This window comes from Achroia grisella, unplaced genomic scaffold, assembly GCF_030625045.1.
Source record: "Achroia grisella isolate CSIRO2021 unplaced genomic scaffold, CSIRO_AGI_Agris_v1 utg856, whole genome shotgun sequence".
In the NCBI taxonomy this organism is placed as follows: Eukaryota; Metazoa; Arthropoda; class Insecta; order Lepidoptera; family Pyralidae; genus Achroia; species Achroia grisella.
The window spans coordinates 1,875,001-1,900,817 of NW_026713045.1; the positions used below are offsets into that span (position 1 = coordinate 1,875,001).

At 36.8% G+C, this 25,817-nt stretch overlaps 2 protein-coding genes across 2 annotated transcripts in view; one reads left to right on the forward strand and one right to left on the reverse strand.

The window, feature by feature from the left end:
• The window catches only part of LOC131852740 (transcription-associated protein 1), a 35,769-nt gene extending 19,080 nt beyond the window's left edge, over positions 1-16,689 (reverse strand). The window contains exons 1-30 of the mRNA XM_059203465.1: positions 16,543-16,689; positions 15,626-15,931; positions 15,232-15,426; positions 14,860-15,026; positions 14,105-14,340; positions 13,298-13,502; positions 12,993-13,178; positions 12,186-12,459; positions 11,406-11,657; positions 9,392-11,206; positions 9,117-9,315; positions 8,676-8,911; positions 8,117-8,357; positions 7,774-7,975; positions 7,014-7,347; positions 6,605-6,766; positions 5,945-6,196; positions 5,327-5,526; positions 4,904-4,974; positions 4,387-4,592; positions 3,761-3,934; positions 3,202-3,399; positions 2,739-2,885; positions 1,966-2,217; positions 1,229-1,799; positions 828-1,132; positions 664-786; positions 500-622; positions 336-458; positions 1-88 (exon numbers count right to left, since the gene is read on the reverse strand). The exon at positions 1-88 is cut by the window's left edge and continues 26 nt beyond it. Coding sequence (XP_059059448.1) covers positions 1-88; positions 336-458; positions 500-622; positions 664-786; positions 828-1,132; positions 1,229-1,799; positions 1,966-2,217; positions 2,739-2,885; positions 3,202-3,399; positions 3,761-3,934; positions 4,387-4,592; positions 4,904-4,974; positions 5,327-5,526; positions 5,945-6,196; positions 6,605-6,766; positions 7,014-7,347; positions 7,774-7,975; positions 8,117-8,357; positions 8,676-8,911; positions 9,117-9,315; positions 9,392-11,206; positions 11,406-11,657; positions 12,186-12,459; positions 12,993-13,178; positions 13,298-13,502; positions 14,105-14,340; positions 14,860-15,026; positions 15,232-15,426; positions 15,626-15,931; positions 16,543-16,689 — 7,990 coding nt within the window. The remainder of the gene's footprint in view (positions 89-335; positions 459-499; positions 623-663; positions 787-827; positions 1,133-1,228; positions 1,800-1,965; positions 2,218-2,738; positions 2,886-3,201; positions 3,400-3,760; positions 3,935-4,386; positions 4,593-4,903; positions 4,975-5,326; positions 5,527-5,944; positions 6,197-6,604; positions 6,767-7,013; positions 7,348-7,773; positions 7,976-8,116; positions 8,358-8,675; positions 8,912-9,116; positions 9,316-9,391; positions 11,207-11,405; positions 11,658-12,185; positions 12,460-12,992; positions 13,179-13,297; positions 13,503-14,104; positions 14,341-14,859; positions 15,027-15,231; positions 15,427-15,625; positions 15,932-16,542) is intronic.
• Positions 16,690-17,151: 462 nt separating this feature from the next.
• LOC131852712 (plexin-B) lies at positions 17,152-25,768 on the forward strand. Its single transcript, XM_059203438.1, has one exon. It carries the CDS (start codon positions 17,276-17,278, stop codon positions 22,958-22,960), a length of 5,685 nt encoding a protein of 1,894 aa, XP_059059421.1. The 5' UTR covers positions 17,152-17,275; the 3' UTR covers positions 22,961-25,768.
• Positions 25,769-25,817: the final 49 nt, after the last annotated feature.

Here is a 25,817-nt window from a genome sequence, read left to right on the forward strand (position 1 = left end):
GACCGACGAGAATGGTGCCAATGAATGTTTTTCTCGTTTCCACCGGCATAACCGAAACTCGTGCTTTAAGTAAATCTAGTGCCAAAATCTAAAACAAACAGAATAATATTATTAAATTTGACTATAACAAGTATATTGAAATATCGATGATACTTATTCTTGTGTTATTTTTCTGTGTCAGAGTTAATGGTTTGCTCCCTGTCTAAATAAATAAGCATAATAAAAAAATGGTACCGTAGAGGCTTTCATTAACAGGCAGTATATAGCGTAGGCGGCGCTGGACGCGCAGCACGCCTTCAGCATCACGAGCGGCCACTGTGTGTGAGTGTACTCACGAGCAGGTCCGGCAGGGCGGCGTCGGGCGCGGGCGCCACGTGGTCGCGCGCCATGCGCTGCAGCACGCGCACCAGCGGCAGCAGCAGGCGGTCCACGTAGGCGGCGCTGGACGCGCAGCACGCCTTCAGCATCACGAGCGGCCACTGTGTGTGAGTGTACTCACGAGCAGGTCCGGCAGGGCGGCGTCGGGCGCGGGCGCCACGTGGTCGCGCGCCATGCGCTGCAGCACGCGCACCAGCGGCAGCAGCAGGCGGTCCACGTAGGCGGCGCTGGACGCGCAGCACGCCTTCAGCATCACGAGCGGCCACTGTGTGTGAGTGTACTCACGAGCAGGTCCGGCAGGGCGGCGTCGGGCGCGGGCGCCACGTGGTCGCGCGCCATGCGCTGCAGCACGCGCACCAGCGGCAGCAGCAGGCGGTCCACGTAGGCGGCGCTGGACGCGCAGCACGCCTTCAGCATCACGAGCGGCCACTGTGTGTGAGTGTACTCACGAGCAGGTCCGGCAGGGCGGCGTCGGGCGCGGGCGCCACGTGGTCGCGCGCCATGCGCTGCAGCACGCGCACCAGCGGCAGCAGCAGGCGGTCCACGTAGGCGGCGCTGGACGCGCAGCACGCCTCAGCATCGAGCGGCATCAGGTCCGGCAGGGCGGCGTCGGGCGCGGGCGCCACGTGGTCGCGCGCCATGCGCTGTCCACGTAGGCGGCGCTGGACGCGCAGCACGCCTTCACGAGCAGGTCGCGCGCCATGCGCTGCAGCCGGCAGCACGCGGCAGCAGCAGGCGGTCCACGTAGGCGGCGCTGGACGCGCAGCACGCCTTCAGCGTCGAGCAGGCGCAGGGCGGCGTCGGGCGCGGGCGCCACGTGGTCGCGCGCCATGCGCTGCAGCACGCGCACCAGCGGCGCGCAGGCGGTCCCAGGCGGGCTGGACGCGCAGCACGGCGGTCCACTGTGTGTGGAGTGTACTCACGAGCAGGTCCGGCAGGGCGGCGTCGGGCGCGGGCGCCACGTGGTCGCGCGCCATGCGCTGCAGCACGCGCACCAGCGGCAGCAGCAGGCGTAGGCGGCAGCACGCCTTCAGCATCACGAGCGGCCACTGTGTGTGAGTGTACTCAGGTCCGCAGCGTGGTCGCGCGCCATGCGCTGCAGCACGCGCAGCGGCAGCAGCAGGCGGTCGTAGGCGGCGCTGGACGCGCAGCACGCCTTCAGCATCACGAGCGGCCACTGTGTGTGGTCGCGCGGCGTCGGGCGCGGGCGCCACGTGGTCGCGCGCCATGCGCTGCAGCACGCGCACCAGCGGCAGCAGCAGGCGGTCCACGTAGGCGGCGCTGGACGCGCAGCACGCCTTCAGCATCATGAGCGGCCCGAGCAGCGCCGCGCCGCCTCCGCCCGCGCTCTTCTCGTACGTCGCGAGTCCCTCGAACGCGTACTTGCTCACCGACGCGTACAGCGTCTCCAGCTCCTCGTACTGTCATCGAAACGCAACTAGTTCACAAGACTGATATTGTCGACTCTACCGTTCGAGTGAGAACAACTTTCAAAATATGTATTTAACATATTTCTAAACTTCTAAACTTGACTTAAGAAACTTTCATAAAGTTACGATTTTTTTACTGTACAAGCCGTTCACTAACCTTAGAGGACTGAGCAGCCCCCGTCGGTTCAGTCGGAAATAGAGCGGTGAGCTTGGCCAGTAAGTTATGTGTCAAGCGTACAATCTTGTGGTTTGTGGACGAGACGCAAGCAGCGAGGCCGCGCTGCAGCGGCTTGAGGGCGGCGAGGACTTGCTCGCGCCTCAGCACCGCCAGTAAATAAACCAGCAGTTCTAATGCAGTACACGCATTCGCACATGCCGCCGCGTTTGTGTCCACGGTCGAAAAAAATACCTAAAGAGAAAAAATTAGTTCAAATATCACTTCATACAATAACTATACAATATTCAATTACGAATTAAAACTGATAAATCAATTTCTGAAGTATTATTACATAGGTACAAAGCCGAATGTCAATTCCGATATAAAATGCATGAAACAATCCACGCTTTTTAACGGCTCTAATTTGTAAGGGAAAAAGGTATTCTTTGCAAAATCAATCTTGTCATAGATGATAAATATACACCCTAACCACTATTGTTACACACCACTCATAAGACATACTGTAGAACTAAATATAACTTCTTCGGCTACTATGACAGTTCGGTTATAAAGACTAAATGGAAGGGTTCTGATTAATCAATATAATAATTTTATGTAGTACTATATAATGACTACATAGTGATATAGTGTTAACCCTAATAATATTAAATGGACATTAAATAGGGAATTTAGTAGTCTATTCAACGTCCATATATCAATTACTACTGTACATTGATGTACACATATACAATGGTTACAATTACAAGACTCACTTTGTCCAGCCAAGCAAGTTTGGGCTCACAGTGGTTTGGCCACACGTCGGGCTTCAGTGCTGCTTTCAGCAGCAACACGCAACGTCTTGAGAGCTGCTCGCCGGGAGAACCTCCCGATCCGCTGCCTGCCACGCTGCCTTCATTTACCTAATTCACATAAATTCCCATTTCAATATCTCATTTCTATACATTATATTACTAACTACAGCTCATTTTAAGTTTACTTCCATAAATTTTCTTTAGTAACAAATTCTAAACTATGAACATTAGTACTTTACCAGATGAATGCCAGATAAATTAAAAGCCTTTCTTTAGAATAAGGTTATAAGAATATTTACTTGTGAAATAGAAGACTTTAGTTAAATGTCATTCTCAACTGGGAAATACAATATAAATTACACAATACTAATATAATACACAATGTAAATTAGAAACTTTATGAACAGACTGTATTAACACAAACCTGGCAAGCCAGCCGCAGTAGCAGGTTAACGACGACGTCGACGTGATGCCGTTCCAGTGGCTTGGCGGCATCCGGTTCGAGCCGCGAGGAGGTCGCCTGCGGACTCGCCCACCCAGTGTTCAGCGCCTTTCGCGCTTCGCCAGCACTCAAACTGTCTTCCGATATACGCTTTGTGGAGCCACTTGGGGATGTTGCCACCTGGAAACGAAAATTAGTGCATAAAGAATCATCAAGATGCGGGATGTTATTAAAAATATAGCCATAGGGCTTGCATTTGAAGAACCATTTTTATTACATGATTGGATTGGAGAATTAGAAGAATTTTCGATAATCATCACTATTTAAAAGATATTAGAAAAAAGGGGTATTGGTAAGGGTGTGATCCTGATTATTTTCTCGTCTGCGGTTTAATATCCGAGATTTATTTCCCGTAACTAAAGCAAAAATGAGTTGGTATCAAAACAGCTGAATTAGAATAGACACCAACTGCAGGATTCCCTTTGGATAACCATTGGATAACTCTTTTATTTAATGTAACTATTTTTGTATGGTAACGTACCACGTTGTCATCGTGCGTGTGGTCCCGTATGCGTTGCAGTTCCCACTTGAGCGTGACCTCCGCGAGGTCGACAGCGAGGCGGCGGTGCTCGAGGGATGCCGAGACTGAGAAACCGAGTCGTTGCATCGCTGCCACCATGTGACCCACTAGTGCATGCCGCACCGGGTAGTAAACCTGTATGAAATGAACCACATGACGAGTTTACTAATGTATCTCCATTATACTCTAATAGGTTTTATAATAATGACAAAAAATCAGAGAGTTCTACAGTTACGTCCTAGGTGATTTGATACTATCTACAGTACACAAAATTAAAATTCACGTAGTAAATTTTAACTTCACTGTATATTATTAGTCTATATATGCACTTAAAACTTTGATCTCCAATCAATCAAATATTTAGTTATTTTAATTACAAAATTTAGAAAAAAAATATTATAACATAGTAATTATAAATGAAAAATACATTCATCAGTAAACACTCTTATGAAAAAATATTTTATTCAATCAATTATACTATGAGTGAATATATTATTCTCCACTCTCCTCCTCTGCTAGACCTACTTGGTATTTCATAAATAATGTACACTACCTTGAACATTCCTTTAACAAAGCCATATAGGTACCTTATAATGTCTGACGACAAGTTGAAGTATATGGAACAGTTGTTGCACCGAATGACCATCCTCAACGATGATCTTCTTAGTCCAGTGCGTGAGCATGGTGTTCCCGTCCTCCATACGCTGCGGCATCGCTGGTGTTAGAATCTCCAGCGCCTGCCGCACCACTAGCCTTGCCTCCACCGCGTGCGCTTTCAGCAAGCTGTGGAATACTGCAACCCAGCAAATGTTGAATTTAAATTGACATTTAACACCACAACAACCCATTAAGATTGTGGAGTAAGGGGGGTTATTAGTATTAGAGACTAATGTCCCTATAGCTAGCATTTTACCTTGTCAAGTCATACTGTCCCACCTGGAAACTATCGTGGTAACATGATTTTAATTTCATAATCAACTTTCGCTAGTATGTATATTACTTAGACAGAATTATACTAAGATACTATAAAATGCAATAAATTATTCAAAGTTTTGTACGACATTTGTAATTAATTATTAATATTTAAACAGAACAATAACAAACCTTGAAGAACGATACGCTTGTGTATAGCAAATTTAGCTATGATGTGACTCAGCAATAAGTGACCGTGATACCTGTAAACGAAAAAAAAAACATACAATACAAGTACACTTTATCAACTCAATTATTTAGGGCAAAGTGGATCAACTATATTGTATGAACTACAGTGGATTAACTATGTTGCAATACAATATTTTCATTCCATTAACAGAATGCGCTTTCATTAAAGCAGTATATATTTTTTTATAATTTATTTCAATTATTTTATTTACAAACAAGAGTTCATATTGTATTAAACAAACGATTTTACTCCTGTGCCAGTAACTATGTTTTTAGTATGTGACCGTATTATGTGTCCTCAAAACTAGCAGAGGTAAAATCTATTTATTTCATAAAATACACAACAATTTATATATTTTGTCTCACCTGGTAGCAGGATCAACGTAATTCTTCCCGAGCAAACAGGGCCAGGCGAAAGTCATTAACCGGCGGAGTTTGTTCCCTTGTTTCTTATTGTTCGCATCGTGAATGTGAGCGGACGCTTGCTCCAACAACAGACATGCAAACTGCAGTAGCGATATGCGTACAGCGTCCGAACAAGCGAATGGATTCTCTGGATCAATTACCTGTACAAATACAACAAAAGATGTAATATAATAATAGAATGTATGTGATTACATTTATATTATTATTATATAGTAATGCCTTAATCTTGTGGTTTATTTATCTGATAAATCAACATTATGTCAAGTCCTACAGATCATAATAGGACCAAACAATAGGTAGCCTGCTCAATGCTATTGATTGGAAAAGAATCATGATAGATCATTCAGAATTAGCAAAATAGCGTGTAACATATAATATTTAAATATTAATATACCATTACTTTTTAAATGTGTAGCTTACACATTTAAAAAGTTAATTTCAATAATCATTAGGAATTATATATATTATTTCTAATATTCAATTTATGAATACGAAAATATTGGACTTTGTTTCAAAATAGATATCACGCTAAATATATACTAAATCTGTAACACTTACATTATTGATGAATACCGAGACAACATTGTCTGGGTTATCTTGATAAGGTGCCGGTGGTCCGCCTACTATCTTCTGACCTTTCTCGAAGCTGACCGCAAAGCACGGTATCAAGATCATTTGTAATACTTTAGCCTTCAGATCCTGCGACATGATATCACTGGAAAAATGCTCCACGAAGCGCAAGAACGCAGACCGTTTCCATTCCACAGTATAGTTCTGAGCTACTGTGTTCTCGAGGAAATCACGAAGAAACTAAAATAAAATAATTTCTTATACTTCCAGTCCTACATATGCACTCTAACATTATAAATGCGGAAGTGTGTCTGTATGTCTGGCAGTTGACTTTTCATAACTAAACAGCAGAATGAAAGTTATAGAAAGTTTTAAAGAAGGTAGACTGTATCATTGTAACGGATGTAGGTTATGTTTTATTCAAAATAGAAAACAGATGAAATTCGAAGAAAACGTAGTGCAGTGAAAGATCATATTTTAGATTACTACATAGGTAAACCCAATTCACGCGGACATCGCAGCGGTTTATATGTAGTATTATACATGACAAATTGTAAAAGTAATTTATGTTTTTAGGTTTAAAATATAGTGGATTAAAAATTTAAACATTTTGGAACCCCTCAATAATAGGTAATTAACATTGTTTACTTGGAAGTCTGGTATAAACCGGTCACACAAAGCTCGCAGCAACTGGAACAACAGATCTATATTCGATGTATGATGGCAGAAATAATGTAACAATATTTTCACGATTAGTTTGGGCTCCTTCCAATGAGTGCAATCCACATTCTCCACCTTCTTATGAATATCCTAAAACAATAACATAAAATATTAATATCAGATGTTCACTTTGTTTAACAGAAGGAAAACATTTTATCTAACATCATATCGATATGTATTTTCGAATTAAGATGAACTGACAAGAAAATTATCTTTTCTCAAACAAAAAATCTTTAAATTGTATTTAACTATGTTATGACAACAATTTTTACCATTCTTAATCTTTTTATGACTGTAGTATGAAAGTAAACTACTAATTACTCTAAAGTATACTTACATGATACTGATCACTGCACCAAATACGTTTCAATAGCTCAATTAAATCATGTTGTGTCGCGAGCCACTGGTTGTCAAACTTGATCAAGAGCGATATAACGCGAATGGCTTGGAACTGCATCTCTGCCTTATCTGCGAGGGGCAGACTGGCGACCGCGCCGACACTGTTGGCTGCAAGTAGCTGCATGAGGCGGGGTTTCTTGGACGTCTGCAATGCCTCCCTGTATGCGGAACCGGCATCTGGATGCTTCACGAGGAACACGAGGAATCTACTCCATTGTTGGTCTTTTATGTTGTTATCGCTCAGGACCAGGTCCAGAGTTTCTTTAGGATATCTGCGAACATTTTAAATATTTAGAACATAAAAAAGAAAAGCATAGCAAATAGATTTATTCAGAAATGTTTTTAAATCGTCGTATAGTAACTAGTAAGTATATTACTGCGAATTATCTCGGCTGATCTCTGTACCAAAGTGTTAATATTACTCACACCAACAAATAACCAAAACGTAGTGACATAAAAACTAGTCAGATCTTAATTTTTCTTGGGCATCTCTCATACATGACATCTAATATATAGCAGTGGGTCAGGTGAGTTAACTATACAAACTTATTGAGTAATAAATAATAATAATATAATAAGTAAGTACGTAATAAGTAGGTACGTGGGTGACGCACCCGCCTCACTCCGACTAAACAAGTTTGTTGACCGAATGTAGGTTGTTTAGCTTATGGTAGCATTGTAAATAATTACATTCATACCTGAGTAGAAACTTAACAAGGGGTTCCCTGAACGGTGAGCCCGCTTCTATCATGAGAGCCTTCTCAGTGTGGAATATGAGGCGACAGAGCACGTCTATGAATCGCGGTGAAGCGGCAGGAATTTGGTGGAATATTCCTATTAAAATTATTATCTTTTGCTCATTCTCCATGTTCTTAGATACACTCTGAAGGAAATTGCCTCCTGAAAATACGTAATTGAAAAAAAAATGAATATATCATAATTTAAACGTTGAATGGGTAAACATCAATTAATATTATATCTCTTATGTTTTTACCAATTAATCTTTTTATCTTAATAACCTTAGAAACTAATTTTACCAACCTCTATCAGTTTGAATTGAATAGTCTAACAATTTTCTGAGAAGCTGCAGCAACTGTTCACATAATTTCTCACTGAACGTTGACGGAAACAGCTGAGTTAAATACGAGAGTCTCTTGGCGCCGTTTACACTGAGGTTTCGGTGATCGCCGAGCGTTAGTAATAAAGGTCTCATAACAGGATGGACCATTTCCATATCTATTTGGAAGCCAGATAAAAATTTTTGCATGCATTCAAATCCAACCTGGGGAAAGAAAATTATAAACGCATATATTGTATTTGAAACTTTAAAAATTACAGAGGTGTATAGATGGTACTATCGTATCTATAAACTGGCGTCAGCTGACTGTCTACAAATTGTATAACCTAAACATACGTCTAAATTCATATCCAATATTTTTTTAAATTAAAGTGTATAGTCTAATTAAACATTTTTGTTGCTTGATAATAGAAGCATTATCAAGATATAATTTTTTTTACATATACAAAATTTTAAATTGCTCAATCATAAATTGCAAATTATTCTACAAGTAGTGTCATAAGTTTCGAAAGCTGCATTTACCTGTTGTAATTCTTGATCATTTTTCTCTAATGATTTATATAATACTTGGAATATTTTCTCCCTACAATGCTTGTCTTGTATGTAATGGCAGGCCGCTAGTGCCTTCAACGCGGACGCACGAAGTGGCACCAAGTTGACACCTTTATAGCACGGCAACTTTCCTAACATCGTATCCTCTGCCTCGCATAGTGATAACAACTCGCGAAAGAAGATTTTATGCTCGTTTATATTTAAATCTGTAATAAAACATTTACAAATTTGACATTATTAACACTGAAAAGTGTTGTGAATTCCTTTTATACTTTTTTTATCAAAGGTAGTGTTTTTTTTCAAATGATAATTTAATCAACTTGAATATTAGAGCTTCTAAATCACAACAATTAGTCAAAGTCAGCTAGTAAATAATATACAACGTTTAATAAATAGTAACAACGAAATTACCAATAGTAAAAAGCCTTGGTTTCAGTGTAGTACAGAAAGTGGTCCCATCCATTAATCCCATTTGAGCATTAGCGGGCTGATGTCGTAGTAAGTGTTTTTTCGGTGGTATTATATCAGCTAATACCTCCCTATGAGGGTCCATTACTTCTGTTACAGTTTTATTTTGCAATTCCGCTATTAGTTCCAGCGATTTCATTGCCTAAAAAGAAACCATTCACATTAACATAAATTTAGACTAGATGACACTATTTAAAAATATATATAAAAATACATACCTGTTGTCGGACAAGTAAGTGAGGGCTAGTCACTTGAAGTACAAGTTCTTGAAGAACGTCGTGCAGTGCTCGAGCTTTAGCTGCGGCTATTTCTCCCTCAGGCTCCACACCCTGATTACCAGGGCCCAACACACACACGCGTACTAGACGCTCCAAATTAACTATAGCCATATCTATTGCTCCAGAAGAAACTTCGCCTGTCAAGTCCATCATCACAAATAGTACTGCTTTCAAAAAGGTAAACACATGTTTGTATACCCACTCGGGCGCCATCTTTTCAAACATAAACTTGACAGTGATACAGCCGCCAAGTTTGGCATACCATGCTCGCTCGTAGCACAACGACGACATTCGTTCAGCTAGATATTCCATTAGTGGCAAGCGACACGCCCTTTCCTTACTCCCAAGCACCGTAGCTGCTGTTTCAATCATTAAAACTAGCGCCAAGTGGCCTGGCTTACATAATTCCTTCTCTTCATGTCCCATAACGACAGCAATGGCATCGACGAGAACTAATGCATCGAGACCCTCTCTGGGGCCGGCAGTACCGGCAAACGGCCCAGCCTCTTGTGCAATAGCCACCATCGTGTAATGTCTTACTAACGAGATCATAGTGGGAAGCACATCGTTGCGCAGATCCTTGATGGCGGCCGCCACGAACATACCGGTCAATGCTGTTCGATGTGTATTTCTCACAATCAAATTGGTACATTTATAGTATGGTGTACCATTCTGAGACTGGATCTTACCGTCGACAAAACTTGGGTGGTTGAATAACTTTTGTAGAGTTTGTTTGTCATCATCTAAATTGAGCGACGCACATAGGTAGCACCTCAGCACTTCCCAACACTGTCGCCGGTAGAACGGATCCGTCGTGCTAGACTTTAACGCTGCAAAAGCTGTATCTATTACTTTATCCACTTCAAAATCTATGGGTTTCGATTGGTCTAAGAAGTAAGCTTGTATAGCTGGTGGAGCAGCATCTGTCTCGCGGTACTCCAACCTTTGTGGTTCTATCATCATTTTACGATTACCACCCCCAAATTTCCCAAGAACTCTGAATGCTATCCTCGCAACTTCGTTATTTTGTAAAGTTCTCCAAAGAGCTTGCATGAGATCGGCCCTAACCGGCTGAATATGTTCGTACAAAAAATCCGGTTGCAAGTTATCCACGCAAAGTTCTAGAGTACGCAAACCTTGAGATATTAATGTGTGGGAGCCATTCAGTGCGGACACTAACGGATCCATTAGCATAGGTAAGTAAGGCAACAGACTGCTCAGCCTAACAGGTACGGTCAAGCATAATTCCACGAATAAATCCTTCATGTGTTGCTTATGAAGTCCACTTTGGAGGCGATTCAAACCTTCCAATAGGTTGGGCAATAACGGCAAGAACTCTTGGTACAGTAAGTCGTGACTACCGCCGCCTATTGACCGGAACAGGGCACGCAAAAGAAGAAAGTAATTGTATGGTTCTTTAGCCGTCATGGCATAGTCCATGGCTTTGTTAACGATACTGTGGAGATGCGGTCGTAACATCTGCTCATTCTCATTGGGGAACAAACTAACCGAGCCAAACACTAGTTTGAATAGTCGCAAATATAAATTCGAGCGTTCTACATTAGTTCCCATCTCTTCCATTCGCTTTAGAAGATATTCGACAAGTACTGTGGCAAATATCGGTGATGTCGTTGGATTTGATAAAAATGTGTTAGCTATTATTTGTAAAGTCATATTTTTGTTTATTCTTTCTACCATATGAGATATGGTGGCTGTGAATATTTCTTGAAAGGTCTGCGAGTTCATCATGGAAAACTAAAAAAAAACATTATCATATTGAAAACCAGTAGAAATATATCACACAAGTAAAGTATAATAAATTTAAAAAGAAAACAAACTTATTTCGATAAAAATATAAACTATTCGATCAATCGTATCCCAAATATAACTTCGGACTCGGCATAACCCATTCCGCGGGAAGAGTAGGGGCGCTGTAGATGAAAAGTGTACTGACCACGCCGCTGAAGTGTTCGAGAACCTCCTTCTCCTCCTTGGAGCGCACGTGGGGCTGCGCGGGCGGGTGCGCGGGCTGCGCGGGGCGCGGCGCCGCCAGCGTGTAGATGTCGAGCGACTGCAGCCCCCACCGCACCAGCCGGATGAACACCAGCGTCTCGCGCGCGTCGAACTGCTTCGCGGACGGCGCGGGGGCCGTCGCCGCCGCCGCCGCCGCCGCACCCGCCGCACCCGCGCCTTCCGTGCTCGTCGTCTGTTTACGTATCGATCGATATTTTGAGAGGCTGATTGCGGAAAATGGTATCCAACTTACATTTACGACATATCGATGAGGTGGAAGAGATTCGTCATAAACTGTTTACCCTATCACTAGCAATGTATGGTACATTGCTAGCGATGGGGTCGGTTTGATCTCCACGCAGTTCTGCTTGGAAACCATCGTGAGAAATTTCTGATAAATATGTCATTGTGGGCTAACTGACCTGACCTCATATTCATCTTATCATCCTCCACTAATGTCTCGCCTGCGTAAACCGTTAAGCGCAGGAGGGTGCACCATTTCATTATTATCCACAAAAAAAACCATCGATGTGGGGGAGGAAGTTGTTAGTAATGAGGATAGTTGACCGTCTTGCTAGTAATGGTCAACACTAGGCTTCCGAACTACTCGTATATACAAATTCTATTAATTGCCTGATAATGTATTTGTAGTGATTGAATCATTAACTGTAAGTTAAGTAAATAAACTAAATAATTAATATTAATTATGTCAAGTACTTACCTTACAAGAAGCACACCCCCACGTGATGGTTTTGACGCCACACACTAAAGTTTTCACAAGAGTTCTATAATCGCCGACATTGAGGTTGCTCATTTGAGAGGTCGGAAAGCCAATTTTAGATTTCTCTTCTGGTTTCGATAAACTGTCGAGGAAGTCCGCTGTCGGCTTCTCATCTTCCACTTTTATCTCTACAGCTGGAGTACTCGGTGCAGGCGTGGTGGGTGTGCTTGGTGTAGCGCCATTAGCACCATTGGCACTCGGCGTCGTTTGCTTACTACTAATGAAAATTAAATATTTATCAAATTAATAATATACATATAACTAGCTGACCCAGCAAACGTCCTTTTGTCATATAAATTTAATTACTAATAACACTATTAAAAAATAGGGGTTGGTGGTAGAAGGATGAAAATTTAGAGTTGTATGTATTTTTTAATGCAACATTAAAAAAATGTGTCCAAAAATAAGTAAATTTTAGGGGTGGCCTTAGGGGTATGAAAAATAACTAGTAGCCGATTCTCAGACCATCTGAATACATATGTATATAAATATCATTCCATACAAATCGGTTAAGCCGTTTAAGAAGAATATGGTAACTAACATTGTTACACAGGAATTTTATATGTAAGATAAAATTGTAATGAATTGACTTCTATACATATTTATATAAATTGTAATGGTTGTTTTTTATATTAGTCTTAGATTTATATATATGTATATGTGGCTTAGATATATATATAGGGGCAAAGTGTTTATCAAAAATTTATAGCTACTATTATTAAAATATACAGTGAAATAATAAATTACCACTTAGCCATGAGTGCAGGCAGCTGTAGCTTGGATATGGTCTTGAACTTCAGTACGAAGACCTCGAGGATGCGCATGAGTAGCTGGCGGCCCTGGGGCTGCGCGCCCGCCGCGCCCTCGCTCTCCGACCGCTGGCGAATACAGTCCACCAAGTTGAGCAACAACTTGCACGACATCGTTTGAATACTAGAAAAGGACATAGCACAATCAAAACCAATTATTCAAAGACATTTCTCACATAAGACGTTATTTTTTTATATCTGTACGTTGCATTATCAATCTAAATTACAAACTTGATTTCATACCTTGTAGGAAGAGATTCGTCATGCACATTCTTTGAAAAAAGATGAGCTGCTATAGCTAGATCCGACAGTGGCAGGTGCTGACGTACGTGGTGCACAAGGTCAGCCAATGTGGAGTAAGCAAGTGGCCTCAGTGACTCATGTACAGTCCATCCACCACCTAATAGAACATCCTCATCGAAAAGACGTTCCATGTATGGCACAAATTCTGGAAATAGCAGATAATATAAATAAAATATTAAATAAGCCCACTAAGGTATAATAATTGTATATTCCAGATGGAGTAGTAATGTGTTGACAAATGTGGTACTTGACAATTTTTTTTAATAATCAGCACTCACTGTCTGATTATAGACATCACTCCTATGTTTCATCTGGTCACCCCCTATAATATCAGTGATTGTTACTTGCAGGGGTCAAACCTCTCCATACAAGTGCTAATTAGAAAATACTCTACAATATCTAATTAAACTTGATGAAAGTTTGTCCATAGAATAAGGCAACTAAAATCAAAATATAACTAGTGTGAGTTCAGATTTTCTTTAAACAAGTTTTTTTTAAATTACATGTTACTATATTATAAAAAAGTTACTACTTTAACTCATTACTCATTTCAGTGATGGGAAACGCAAGATCTCTGAATAGAGAGAGAAGTAATACTGAATAATAACTACACTGTAATTTGATTGCCTGGACTTCTTAATATAGCATAAATATAGTTATTGCTGTACCTAGAATTAATGTTAGGCACTAAGCTATAAACAACACACAGGAGATAAATGAGTTATAAAGTAAATATGTTATACTAACTGGTACGTAGATCAGTTGCGAGAATATGTCGAGTAGCAATCACCAACTCCTTTCGAAGATGTGCCACTTCTGGGGGACACAGTGTCAACAAGCCAATAATGCCTTTCACCATTAAATTGGCATGATTAGCAATAGTATCTTGATATATGCGGATGATATAGGCCAGAAATGCTAAAGTTTTTATTTGTGCACCCATAAAATCAACAAACACTTCCTTATTAAACGATGCAGACTGCCTGAAATGTTTCGAATTTTTAACACATTATTACATACATACATAGATGTACATGTTGTTAGTAATACTGCATTGATCTTTATGCTAGACTTACATACTTAATAGATTTACCAGTCTAACTATGAGCTAAACCTTAGCAAAGAGTTTCTTAAGTAATAACTATAAACCATAGATATAATCCCTAGCTACTATTATAAAAAAATATTATTTTTTGCATTTAACAAGCTGAAATAACACCTGATGGCAAACATGGTAATATTTATGAACATCACCAAGGGTCACATCAGCATGTGGCGTACAGGGCGCACCCCTTGTGTTGCCTACGATGGTATGTCTCCATCTCCATGCCCCATAATTTTACTGCCATATGTCATTCTCCAAATGATATGTAGCTTACAAAGTGTGGTGCTTCACAATTAAAATAGGAGGCAGAAGTATCAATGCAGATAACTTTGTACATCTGATAGAAATTGCACAAAGGGGTGTCCCTATAACTAATTTATTCCAAATAAAAGATTACCTGTGTGTTGCAGCAGGTTGCAGTGTTATGGTTTCCATAATAAGAGGTATGAAGTTGCTCACTTCCTGGTGGACATTTTGCTTGTACAGTTGATACATGAGAACTACTATAATCGGCAGCTCCTGTATTACTTTTAATGATAACACTGACCGGGGTATTAGGTTATACTGTACAACAAAATAAATAGTAAACATCAAGATAAAATAAAACATATAAAAAATAATATACATACATGTATCTTATTCTATACATAACAAATCAAAAGAAATATTACAGTAAGTCTACTGTAACATTTCTTGATATATATCAACATGTTTCCTGAAAAATATGTTACAGTATGAAAAACAAATTTACATAATTCTTAATACTCACGGTCACAACACTTCCATCAAGTAATTTTTTCTCAGTATGTATTGGGGTTGTGGTATATGTTTCCTGTAAAAGCTGATCAATATTGACCTCAGATAAATCCTTTACTCGTATTGTAGGTTTTGGTTCAAATATTTTTGGCAAATGATTTGGCAAATCTGAGTATATACCTTTCACCCATTGTAGGAATTTATGTATCTAAAATAAGGCAAACAATAAAATGTATGAATTATTTTTAAGTTAGTACTACAACAATTATAATTGTACTAGCAACATCAATAGGTGCTTGTTGTCAATGAAAATAATAAAATCAAAAACCAAATATTTTGAATATTATTAAAACAAAATTACTTAATAATACATGTAGTAAAATGAAATATAATAAAATAACACTAACATCCACATCTGTGCTGTATGGTGGTCTATACTGTTTGTGCAACTCCATAAATATCTTCAAACACACTAATACATTTTCCTCATTCTCAATTTCCATTAATTTTAACATGAGTATTAAAATACTCTTAACATATGGCTTCAGAGTTTCACTGATAGGTAAACGGTGTATCATTTCCAGTATCAGTTTTCTCACTTGCTGTATGTTATACTCGGCTATAAAGTGTGGCTCTCCATCTTGCAGTATCTTCAAGAATATCTTCAAAGAATGGTCCAGGAACTGAGGATACTGAGGTGAACTTAATATTACCTAAAATATGAGGTGAACTTAATATTACTATTCATCATATTACTACATGATCTTTGAAAAACTGGACAATGAAAAAGTATATTTGTATGTGAATATAGAATATTTTCTAATAAAAATACTGTAGATATATATTTAAATAGGCTCGCTTATAACATTCATGTAAGGATGTTAAATAGGAAAAGAAAATTAAAGTATATCTTTTACTATTCTTACAATTATTTCCATTTCAAAAACATGGAAGTAAAACAAAGAAACTTCGTTTTTGTAAATTTCCTATAATATGAGAATAAAGGTTATTTTTAATTTGATCAATAAATTAAATTAATAGCAATTTATGAGTAAATTTTAAATTTAATAACATTTTGTTAGTGGGTAGTATCACTAATTTATTATATTTTCTTTCAGGTTTTTTAGAAATACTAACAACACATAACATAACTAGCATCAATTTGAATCAAAATACTGATAAAAAGTATGTATTTTCTTTAACTTAATTTATACATTTTGTCAGAAACATTAAAACAGATTTTACAATTAAGAAAAAATATCCAATTTTTCTTTTCCTTTTAAATTAACTGAATTAATATTATTTATTTTATTAAAATTAAAACCTCAAAGTTTTCGCTGAGCTCCTGGGCCGCTTTGAGCTTAATTTCATCCTTGGCACCGGGATCGGCTAGCATGGTTACATAGCTGCGGTACGTATTCATTTGTGTATGAGGGTCTCCAGGACCCCCAGACGACATAGAAGTCATCATGTTGTGATTAGTCAACTATGAGTTGAAATACTCATTTTGAAATAATAAAAAAATGTTCAAAATATTAATACAAACAGTACTGTAAACTGTAACACAAGTTTTTCATATTTTACTTTAGCGTGTAATAAAGTATCAAAGTCAAACATATGCTTTTCTTTTTTGCATTTATAAAAGAAAATATAGAGAATTTGTAATTAATAATAAATCATTAATATAGATTTCAAGTATATTTTAGAACTGTAATAATGGATGGTGTTATGTTCGCAGAGTAAAGTCAAAACCACAAGTCCACAACACAATTACTAAAATTACTCTGTGAATTTTTTTTACTGACATTTGTCTTGACAGTGTCGTTCAATACAGTCAATTCTTTGTTCTTGATTCAATATTACTAGCAACACTGGTATCACCAGAGAAACTTAAAAAAAAACTCTATTGTTTATTCTCTGTCATCGGCATCGATGGATGCTTTTACGCTTTACATGTTATTTTTGTAAGATAAAATGGGTTGAAACAGAAATGAAAACAACACATTGGTCGTGAAAAAGTGAATATCAATTACGCGACGACGTCTTAAAATGTGATCATGGCTCAGTTTACAACATTATTCATAACACTGTGGCTTCGAAGCACGATTGTATATGGATACGAGTTTGTATCACAGTATCCTAACAGCCAACAGAACGAATCTTATTATTTTTATCATCTTGCTGTTGACAAAATTAGTGGTCAAGTGTATGCCGGTTCTCTAAACTGGCTTCATCAATTAACATCAGATCTAAAACCTATTCATGTAATTCCGACTGGACCCAAACTAGACAACCCTATGTGTCATGCTAGCGGGTGTTCTTCACCAGAAATCAGAACAACACACACTGACAATGTGAATAAAATATTAGTGATCGACCAAGAATCGAGAATAGTGTTAACCTGTGGTTCCGTCGCGCAAGGATCCTGTTTCAAATACAAGTTGGGCGATTTATCAGCGGAACCGGAGTTCATTGCCATTGGCGTTGCAGCAAACGACGCTGATGCCTCTACATACGCCTTCATCGGTCCTGAAAGGTACAACTCTTGGGACCGTTCCAATGTTCTATATGTGGGTACAACATTCACAAACAATGGAGAATATAGACATGATGTACCAGCAATAGCAAGTCGTGATCTTATGTCCCTTGAATTGGCTCAGTTCACATTCTCCAAGCAAAGTTTGATACAAATAGATGTTAAGTATAGGGATAACTTTTTAGTGCAGTATGTGTATGGATTTAATGCCAGTGACTATGCTTACTTTTTAATAATTCAGAAACATTCCCATCTTGCTGGTAATGAAGAATTGGGATATGTCACTCGCTTAGCCCGAACTTGTGTAAACGATGATAACTACAACAGTTATACTGAAGTAACATTGGAGTGCCATGTACGTGAAGAAACTGTTAATGGTAAGATTGAAGTAGTCAATTATAATTTAGTACAAGATGCTAAGATTGCTAAAGCTGGTGCAAACTTAGCTACTCAACTTGGCATTGATATAGGAGATTCAATACTTATTGCTTCGTTCAGCCCTTCAAAAGGTATAACTAATGATCCAATGTCAAAGTCAGCTATATGTGTGTTTTCATTACTAGAAATAGAAATGAAGTTTAATGAAAATGTGCACATGTGTTTCAATGGCAGTACTAAAGCACGTAATATGGGGTATATATCGGGTATGATTTCTGATGGTAAATGTCCCAGTGTGGGCTCTACAGGTAATATACTTAACTTTTGTGAAGTAGGTCTCAAAATTAGTGGACTTTATCCAATAAAAACAATGTCTGTAATTAATTGGAATGATACTTTAGTAACATCAATAACTTTGTCTGTGACTGGTATTCACACGGTAGCTTTCTTAGGCAGCAATGATGGTATGTTGAAGAAAGTTTTGATTGATGCTGATAAAGCTTTGGAATATTATTCTGAAGAACTTCTTCCTGGTCAAAGAATCCTGCCAGATACCACATTATCTCCTTATAGAAAATCATTATATGTATTAGCAAGGAATTCCATAGTGCAAATTCCTACTGAGAGATGTGTGGAACATGGAAATTGTTCTTCTTGCTTAGAGTCCAATGATCCTCACTGTGGCTGGTGTTCTTTAGAAAAACGTTGTACAGTTCAAAGTATGTGTCAAAAAGGTACCCAAAGTGCACCCAGGTGGTTATCTCAGTATACTGGACAACAATGTATTGACTTTGAACAAATTTTACCTGATAGAATATCAATGAATGAAATTACTACTGTGCAGCTCATAATTAGAACTTTACCAGAGCTACCTTTTGGTGCAAAGTATAAATGTGTTTTTGGGAATGCAACTCCTATAGATGCAGCAGTAACTTCAAGTGGGTTAGCATGTCCCACACCAGATATAAAACATAGGCCTAAGATTTTACAAAACCAAGACCATGTTTATGTACCACTCTCTGTACATTCATCTGAAACTAATAAAGACTTTGTATCTAGGAATTTTGCTTTCTATGATTGTTCTAAGCATACTACTTGTCATTCATGTATAATGAGTGAATGGGCATGTAATTGGTGTATCTATGATAATAGGTGCACACATGATACCTCTGTGTGTCAGCGAACCACCATTAGTGGAGAAAATAACCCAACAAAATTACTTAATCATGGTATTGGACATTGTCCTAGGATAAGACAATATAAGAAACCAATTTTACTGCCTAATAATGTTCCTAAGGAGTTGGAACTGGAAGTTGAAAATTTACCTCACTTACAACCTGGTCACACAGGATTTCAATGTATTGTGAGTATTGAATTAGCTAATATGATATTACCTGCTAGAGTAGAATCAAATCACTACATTGTATGTGATAAAACAACTTACTCTTATGAAGAAGATGTTGGAGAATACAATGTTAGTGTCAAGGTTGTTTGGAATCACAAACACTACATAGATACAATTACCATAACATTATATAAATGTGAAATACTTGGTTCACACAGAGAACATGCTGATTGCTCACTATGTATAACTCGTAATTCTATTTACCAATGTACCTGGTGTGGAAATTCTTGTTCATACACAGAATCTTGTCTTGAAAATCCTGTAACGGAGTGTCCCAAACCTAGAATAGATATGATTAAACCATTAAGTGGGCCTATAGAAGGAGGAACAATAGTCACTATTGAAGGTAGTAACCTTGGATTAAGAGTAGAAGAGGTAACTGGAAAAGTGCGCATAGGAGATGCATTGTGTGAAATAGTTGACTTTGAAGTATCTGTTAGCATTACTTGCCGTACTGGACCCTCTAATGAATCCACCATTGTTCCCGTTATTGTAGAGAATGATGCTGGCTACACAGAATCATCTGTTTTATTTAGTTACAAAAATATTAAATTACAAGGCATTTACCCAGCTCTTGGTCCTTTGTCTGGGGGTACACAATTAGGAATAGGAGGACAACATTTAAATATTGGTTCTGCTGTTTCGGCCTATTTAGATGAATTACCATGTGCTGTAAATAAAACACAAACATCAAACAATAGATTAATTTGCATTACACCTAAAGCACATACACCACGCATGATTCGCACACTAACGGTGGTAATTGATAATGCTAATCGAACATTATATGGTGACTTATTCAATTATACAGCAGATCCAACAATAATGGAAATAAAACCATTAAAGAGTTTTGTATCTGGGGGTAGAATGATAACTGTACATGGGACAAATCTACATACCATACAAAAGCCACTTATGAAATTATATTATGCTAATGAGCTTCTACCTGTAAATTATACAGCATGTTCTGTACTAAATTCAAATCAAATGGAATGTCCTAGTCCAGCAATAAATCAGAAATACCAAGAAATCTTGCAAGCAACAAAATCACAAACTAGTACACCTCAGATAGCAATGAAAGTTGGTTTTCTCATGGATGATGTTGAAAGCATGCATGATTTGGAAAAGTATTTCAATCCACCAAGGACACACATGTTATTTGTGGAGGATCCGCATGTTTATCATTTTGCTAATAGAATAAAATCGTACAAGGGGGATCCTCTAGTAATAGAAGGTGAAAATCTCATCAGAGCTAGTGATGAAACAGATGTAGTTGTAACAATTGGTACTCAACATTGTAATGTTACTAGTCTGACTATGCAACAATTGCTTTGTACACCTCCTGAAATACAGCCTTCCAATACGGATGAAAATGGTGTCCAGATTTTAGATATTAGTTTACCATTAGTTGTAGTGAAAATAGGAAAAAACTTAAGATTTCCAATTGGATATCTGCATTATGAACTATTAAGGAATTATAATTTTCCACCAGAAGCAATAGCGGGAATCGCAGCTGGTACTTTCTTTTTAGTTCTCATTTTCATGATTGTTTTAGTTATGTACAGACGTAGAAGTACGAAAGCGGAACGAGAGTACAGAAGGATACAAATACAAATGGACACCCTAGAAAGCAATGTTAGGCTGGAATGTAAACTAGCATTTGCAGAATTGCAAACTGATATGTCTGATTTGGCAGCTGATTTGGAACATTCAGGAATACCAACATTAGATCATGTAAATTATGTGATGAAAGTTTTTTTCCCAGGTGTATCAGATCATCCAATATTGAATGTTCAACATCAATTTATTAATGCACCCAGGACTAATTACGATGCAGCTATGCTTCAATTTGAACAACTATTAAATAATAAATGTTTTCTTCTGTCATTTATAGATACATTAGAAGCTCAAAAATCCTTCAATATCAGGGATAAAGTGAATGTAGCTTCGTTACTAATGGTTATATTAATGGGCAAAATGGAATATGCCACTGATATATTGAAGTCTCTTCTTCTGCGTCTTATAGACAAATCAATTTGTAATAAACACCCTCAGTTGATGTTAAGAAGAACAGAAAGTGTAGTTGAAAAAATGTTAACAAACTGGATGGCATTGTGCATGTATTACTATCTTAAAGATTATGCTGGTTCCTCACTATTCTTGTTGTTTAAGGCAATCAAACATCAAATAGAAAAGGGTGTCGTAGATGCTATTACACATGAAGCGCGTTACTCTTTATCGGAAGAAAAGCTATTAAAAGAGCAGATTGATTATCAAATTGTTACATTGCATATAGTTCAAGACGACTTTGATGATAAAATTCAATGTAAAGTTTTAGATTGCGATAGTATATCACAAGTAAAGGCCAAAATTTTAGATGCTCTTTTTAAAAATACTCCATTTTCAATGCGACCTTCCGTCCACGAAGTAGATCTAGAGTGGCGGCATGGTAGAGGTGGCCACGTGACTTTACAAGATGAAGACCTCACAACTAAAACTGTTAATGGTTGGAGGAAACTAAATACGTTAGCACATTACGGTGTTAAGGAATCCGCTGTAATGTCACTAATTTCACGTCAAAACGACAGTTTCAATACACCATACAAAATACCTTGCAAAAATTGTACAGGAATCTATTGTTCAAATTCTCATATAAGAGTATACAACAGTGATATTACTGATCAAAATGTACATTTCTATCATTTGGTCAAACCGATTGAGTATCAGCACATTGTAAACAAATCTTCAGAACACAGTCACAAAGCAATTCCCGAAATATTTCTCACGAGACTTCTCTCCACCAAGGGTACAGTGCACAAATTTGTGGATGATTTTTTTAGCACAATACTCACTGTGAATGAAGTTCTTCCACCTGCAGTCAAGTGGCTATTTGATCTCTTTGATGATGCTGCAAGAGCTCACGGCATTATTAATCCCGAGGTAGTACATGCGTGGAAATCAAATAGTTTACCTTTAAGGTTTTGGGTAAATTTGATAAAAAATCCTGACTTTATATTTGATATTAATAAAACGGCTACTGTGGACTCTTCGCTATCAGTAATCGCACAAACATTTATGGATGCCTGTTCATTAACAGAACATAGACTTTGTAAAGATTCTCCATCCAACAAGTTATTATTTGCTAAAGATTTACCAACATACCGAAATATGGTTATACAATTTTATCAATCAGTGTCTCAATTACCTCAAGTCACAGACCAAGAGCTGAGTACATCTATGCAACAACTCTCAGTTGAGCAGTTAAATGAGTTTGATACTCTTTCAGCCTTAAAAGAGTTGTACATCTATGTCAGTAAATATAGAGAACAAATTATATTAGGACTAGAAAACAAAATGCACTTAGCTCATAAATTAGATAATATAGCATGCACTATGGAAGGCGACCCTACATCTATATGCTGACTATATGATACTGTATGTTACGATTTAATTGCATTTACATAATTTATTTATATTACCTATTTTGTAAAATAAAGCTTTAATTTATTCTGAAAATACTCAGATTTAAAACCGATATGTATAAAGACTGTAATATAGCAGTTCCATGAATCTAGTTAGGAAGTTTAAATATTTTTTGCAGAATATAAGATACTTAATGATGCTAAGAATGATTATTGATAAAATTAATATTTTTTGTAAGCATTACAGAGAAAAATAAATTTAATTGGCGATACCATTTTAATACAGAGAATAGTAAGAAACTATTTGTATGTACCTATGTATTAACTCTCCCAGTGGCCATATTTAAGTGTCCATGGTATTTTTATAATTTTAGTGTTAAATATATTCACTATAATTATTTATTTATTCTCTTTCTCGTAATGATCAATTCATAGTTATTACAAGTGATGTGGATCTGACACTATTTTGTATTGTAAATTCTTAATTGTATTTAAAATATTTAATTATTAATGTGTATTATGTTAAGATGTATGTGTAAAGAAAGAAATCTTATGTAAGGAAAATGTTGTGATATTTGTATCTGGAATATTGATAATATTGTCAGTATTTTAAAGGCACTATGCAAATAATACCCCAGTTGCACTTTTCATCGTTACCTCCATTGGTAGTCTGTACCTTACTAGGATTATTATAACAAACTCAATACATTAATAAATTAGTGAGCAATTCTTTTATGATAAAAACTATGCGAACAAGATATTATTTTTATATGCTACATCTACATACATGTTACTTACCTTTAAGTGTAAGTAATGTTACAAAAAAAATGTAGTCTTTAAAAAATTCTTCCTCTACGAAGACCTGAAGAAAAGATGCCTATGTTCATATTGATAGCGATTTGTACTTACAAATATTAGCGTCAAAATATAATGCCTATTAAAAAAAATTTTTAATTCTAGTAAACACATGTTTATATTTAATTTTACTTCATACATATTAATTGTGTTATTGTCAATCAGTTGTATCAATCGTAAAACTGGTAACAGGTTTATTAATAAGTATTTGTGAAAACTTGTAACAGTTGATTAAAACAATCATCATTAGACAACATTTCGAAAACATGATCTCATTTTTGTTTACTTATTTGCTCAAATTGTTTAATGCTGTATGTATATGGCAATTATCAGCTCTCTTAAAATTAATTATAATATTCCATTTACAAAATATTTTAAGATAGAATAGATGTAACTCGTTAGTATATGAATGCATCGTAAATTCACCCGTCTCTTAAAATTTTATATTATTAGAATATAATTATTTATCAATCTTTTTGTAACGAATAATTTCAACATGAATGGGATAAATGAAAAACACTGAACTGTGTATTATTTTTACAATCATATTTATTAGACAAGTATATAAATATTCTTCTTTGTTTTATATAAATTACCTAAATTAATTTATATAAAACAAATTAATTCCCACTTTGCCTTTATTACATAGAAATTAGTTTTAGTATGTGTACAATGTATAACAGAAGTAATGAACTGTGTATATAATTCCAGTGACACATTAATGATAGCGATAGACATTCATGAAACAGGAAGTGGTGGAATTAGTACAATAATTTGTTAGGTACTGATAATTATAAATTAATTTTAGTTTCGTTATATATAATACAACATATTATAAATTAATTTTAGTTTCGTTTCTGGATTACACAGTCTAATAAAAAAATATGTTCATCGCTATACAAATCACAGATATTTCTTATAGGTTCTTTATTAGGCTACGATTATTCAGCACGTGGCAAACAATCGTAAATTGTGTCAAATATTATTTTCCTTCTAACTTTCTTTCAACCTATATTCCTTTATAAGAGTTGAATACTCATTGGGTTTCAGATTATTACATATGAGTGGAACACCCTTTCTATATGCTACTTTTGGTAATATTTCGGATTACTTTTATGAAAAGACTACACAAAATATCTTGAACTTTTATTGTTGTCTTAAAATGTCAATTTTGTCTCTTAGAAAACCGAATTATTTTAAATCTTTACACCTCTCATATTTAAAACAAATAAAGTAATAGAATATTGAAATATCGAATTATTCACATAAATATTACATCCATTATAATGCAAAATATACCACTGGACGCTATACAATGTAAAAAAAGTGTTATTGAATCTCCCCATTAAATAAGAAGGCAAAGTTTTACTGAAATACAATTCTAATTTGAAAAATTATTCGATATTTTTCAAATTATAAATATATTATCTTTATAAATAAGGGATTTAAAAATAATTTTAACATTAGATACTATATAAAGCACCAGATATAAACCTACGTACTATAAAATAAGTACTGTACAATGTAGTTCATACATTCTCTTGTTTATTATTTCTTTCAATACATTGGACGTACAAATGTTTTGTGCATACACACCAAAGAACATTTTTTTTTTCTTAAATACACACGATAATTATAAATGTCAAATAATGGTCCCTAAATAATACAATACTGAAAATAATTAAAATGGTTCTGTAATATATTTGAAATTCTATAAAAGACAATATCTCCATTTTATAATTTAATTCATAGATTTTGTAGGTTTAGCGTCATAACTATACCCAAAAATTTACTGTCACATTTTTAACATACATATTTTTCCAATTTGTACAAACTTTAAATATGCAAGTATATTAATTACAAATAGATAACCAATATTTATTTAATAAATACATATGTATATCAATTATTTATTAAACAAACATTGGTTATCCGTATACATCCTGCCTTTACATATCTAATTGCAGACCAATTATGTATATATATTATCGGATTAGCTGTTA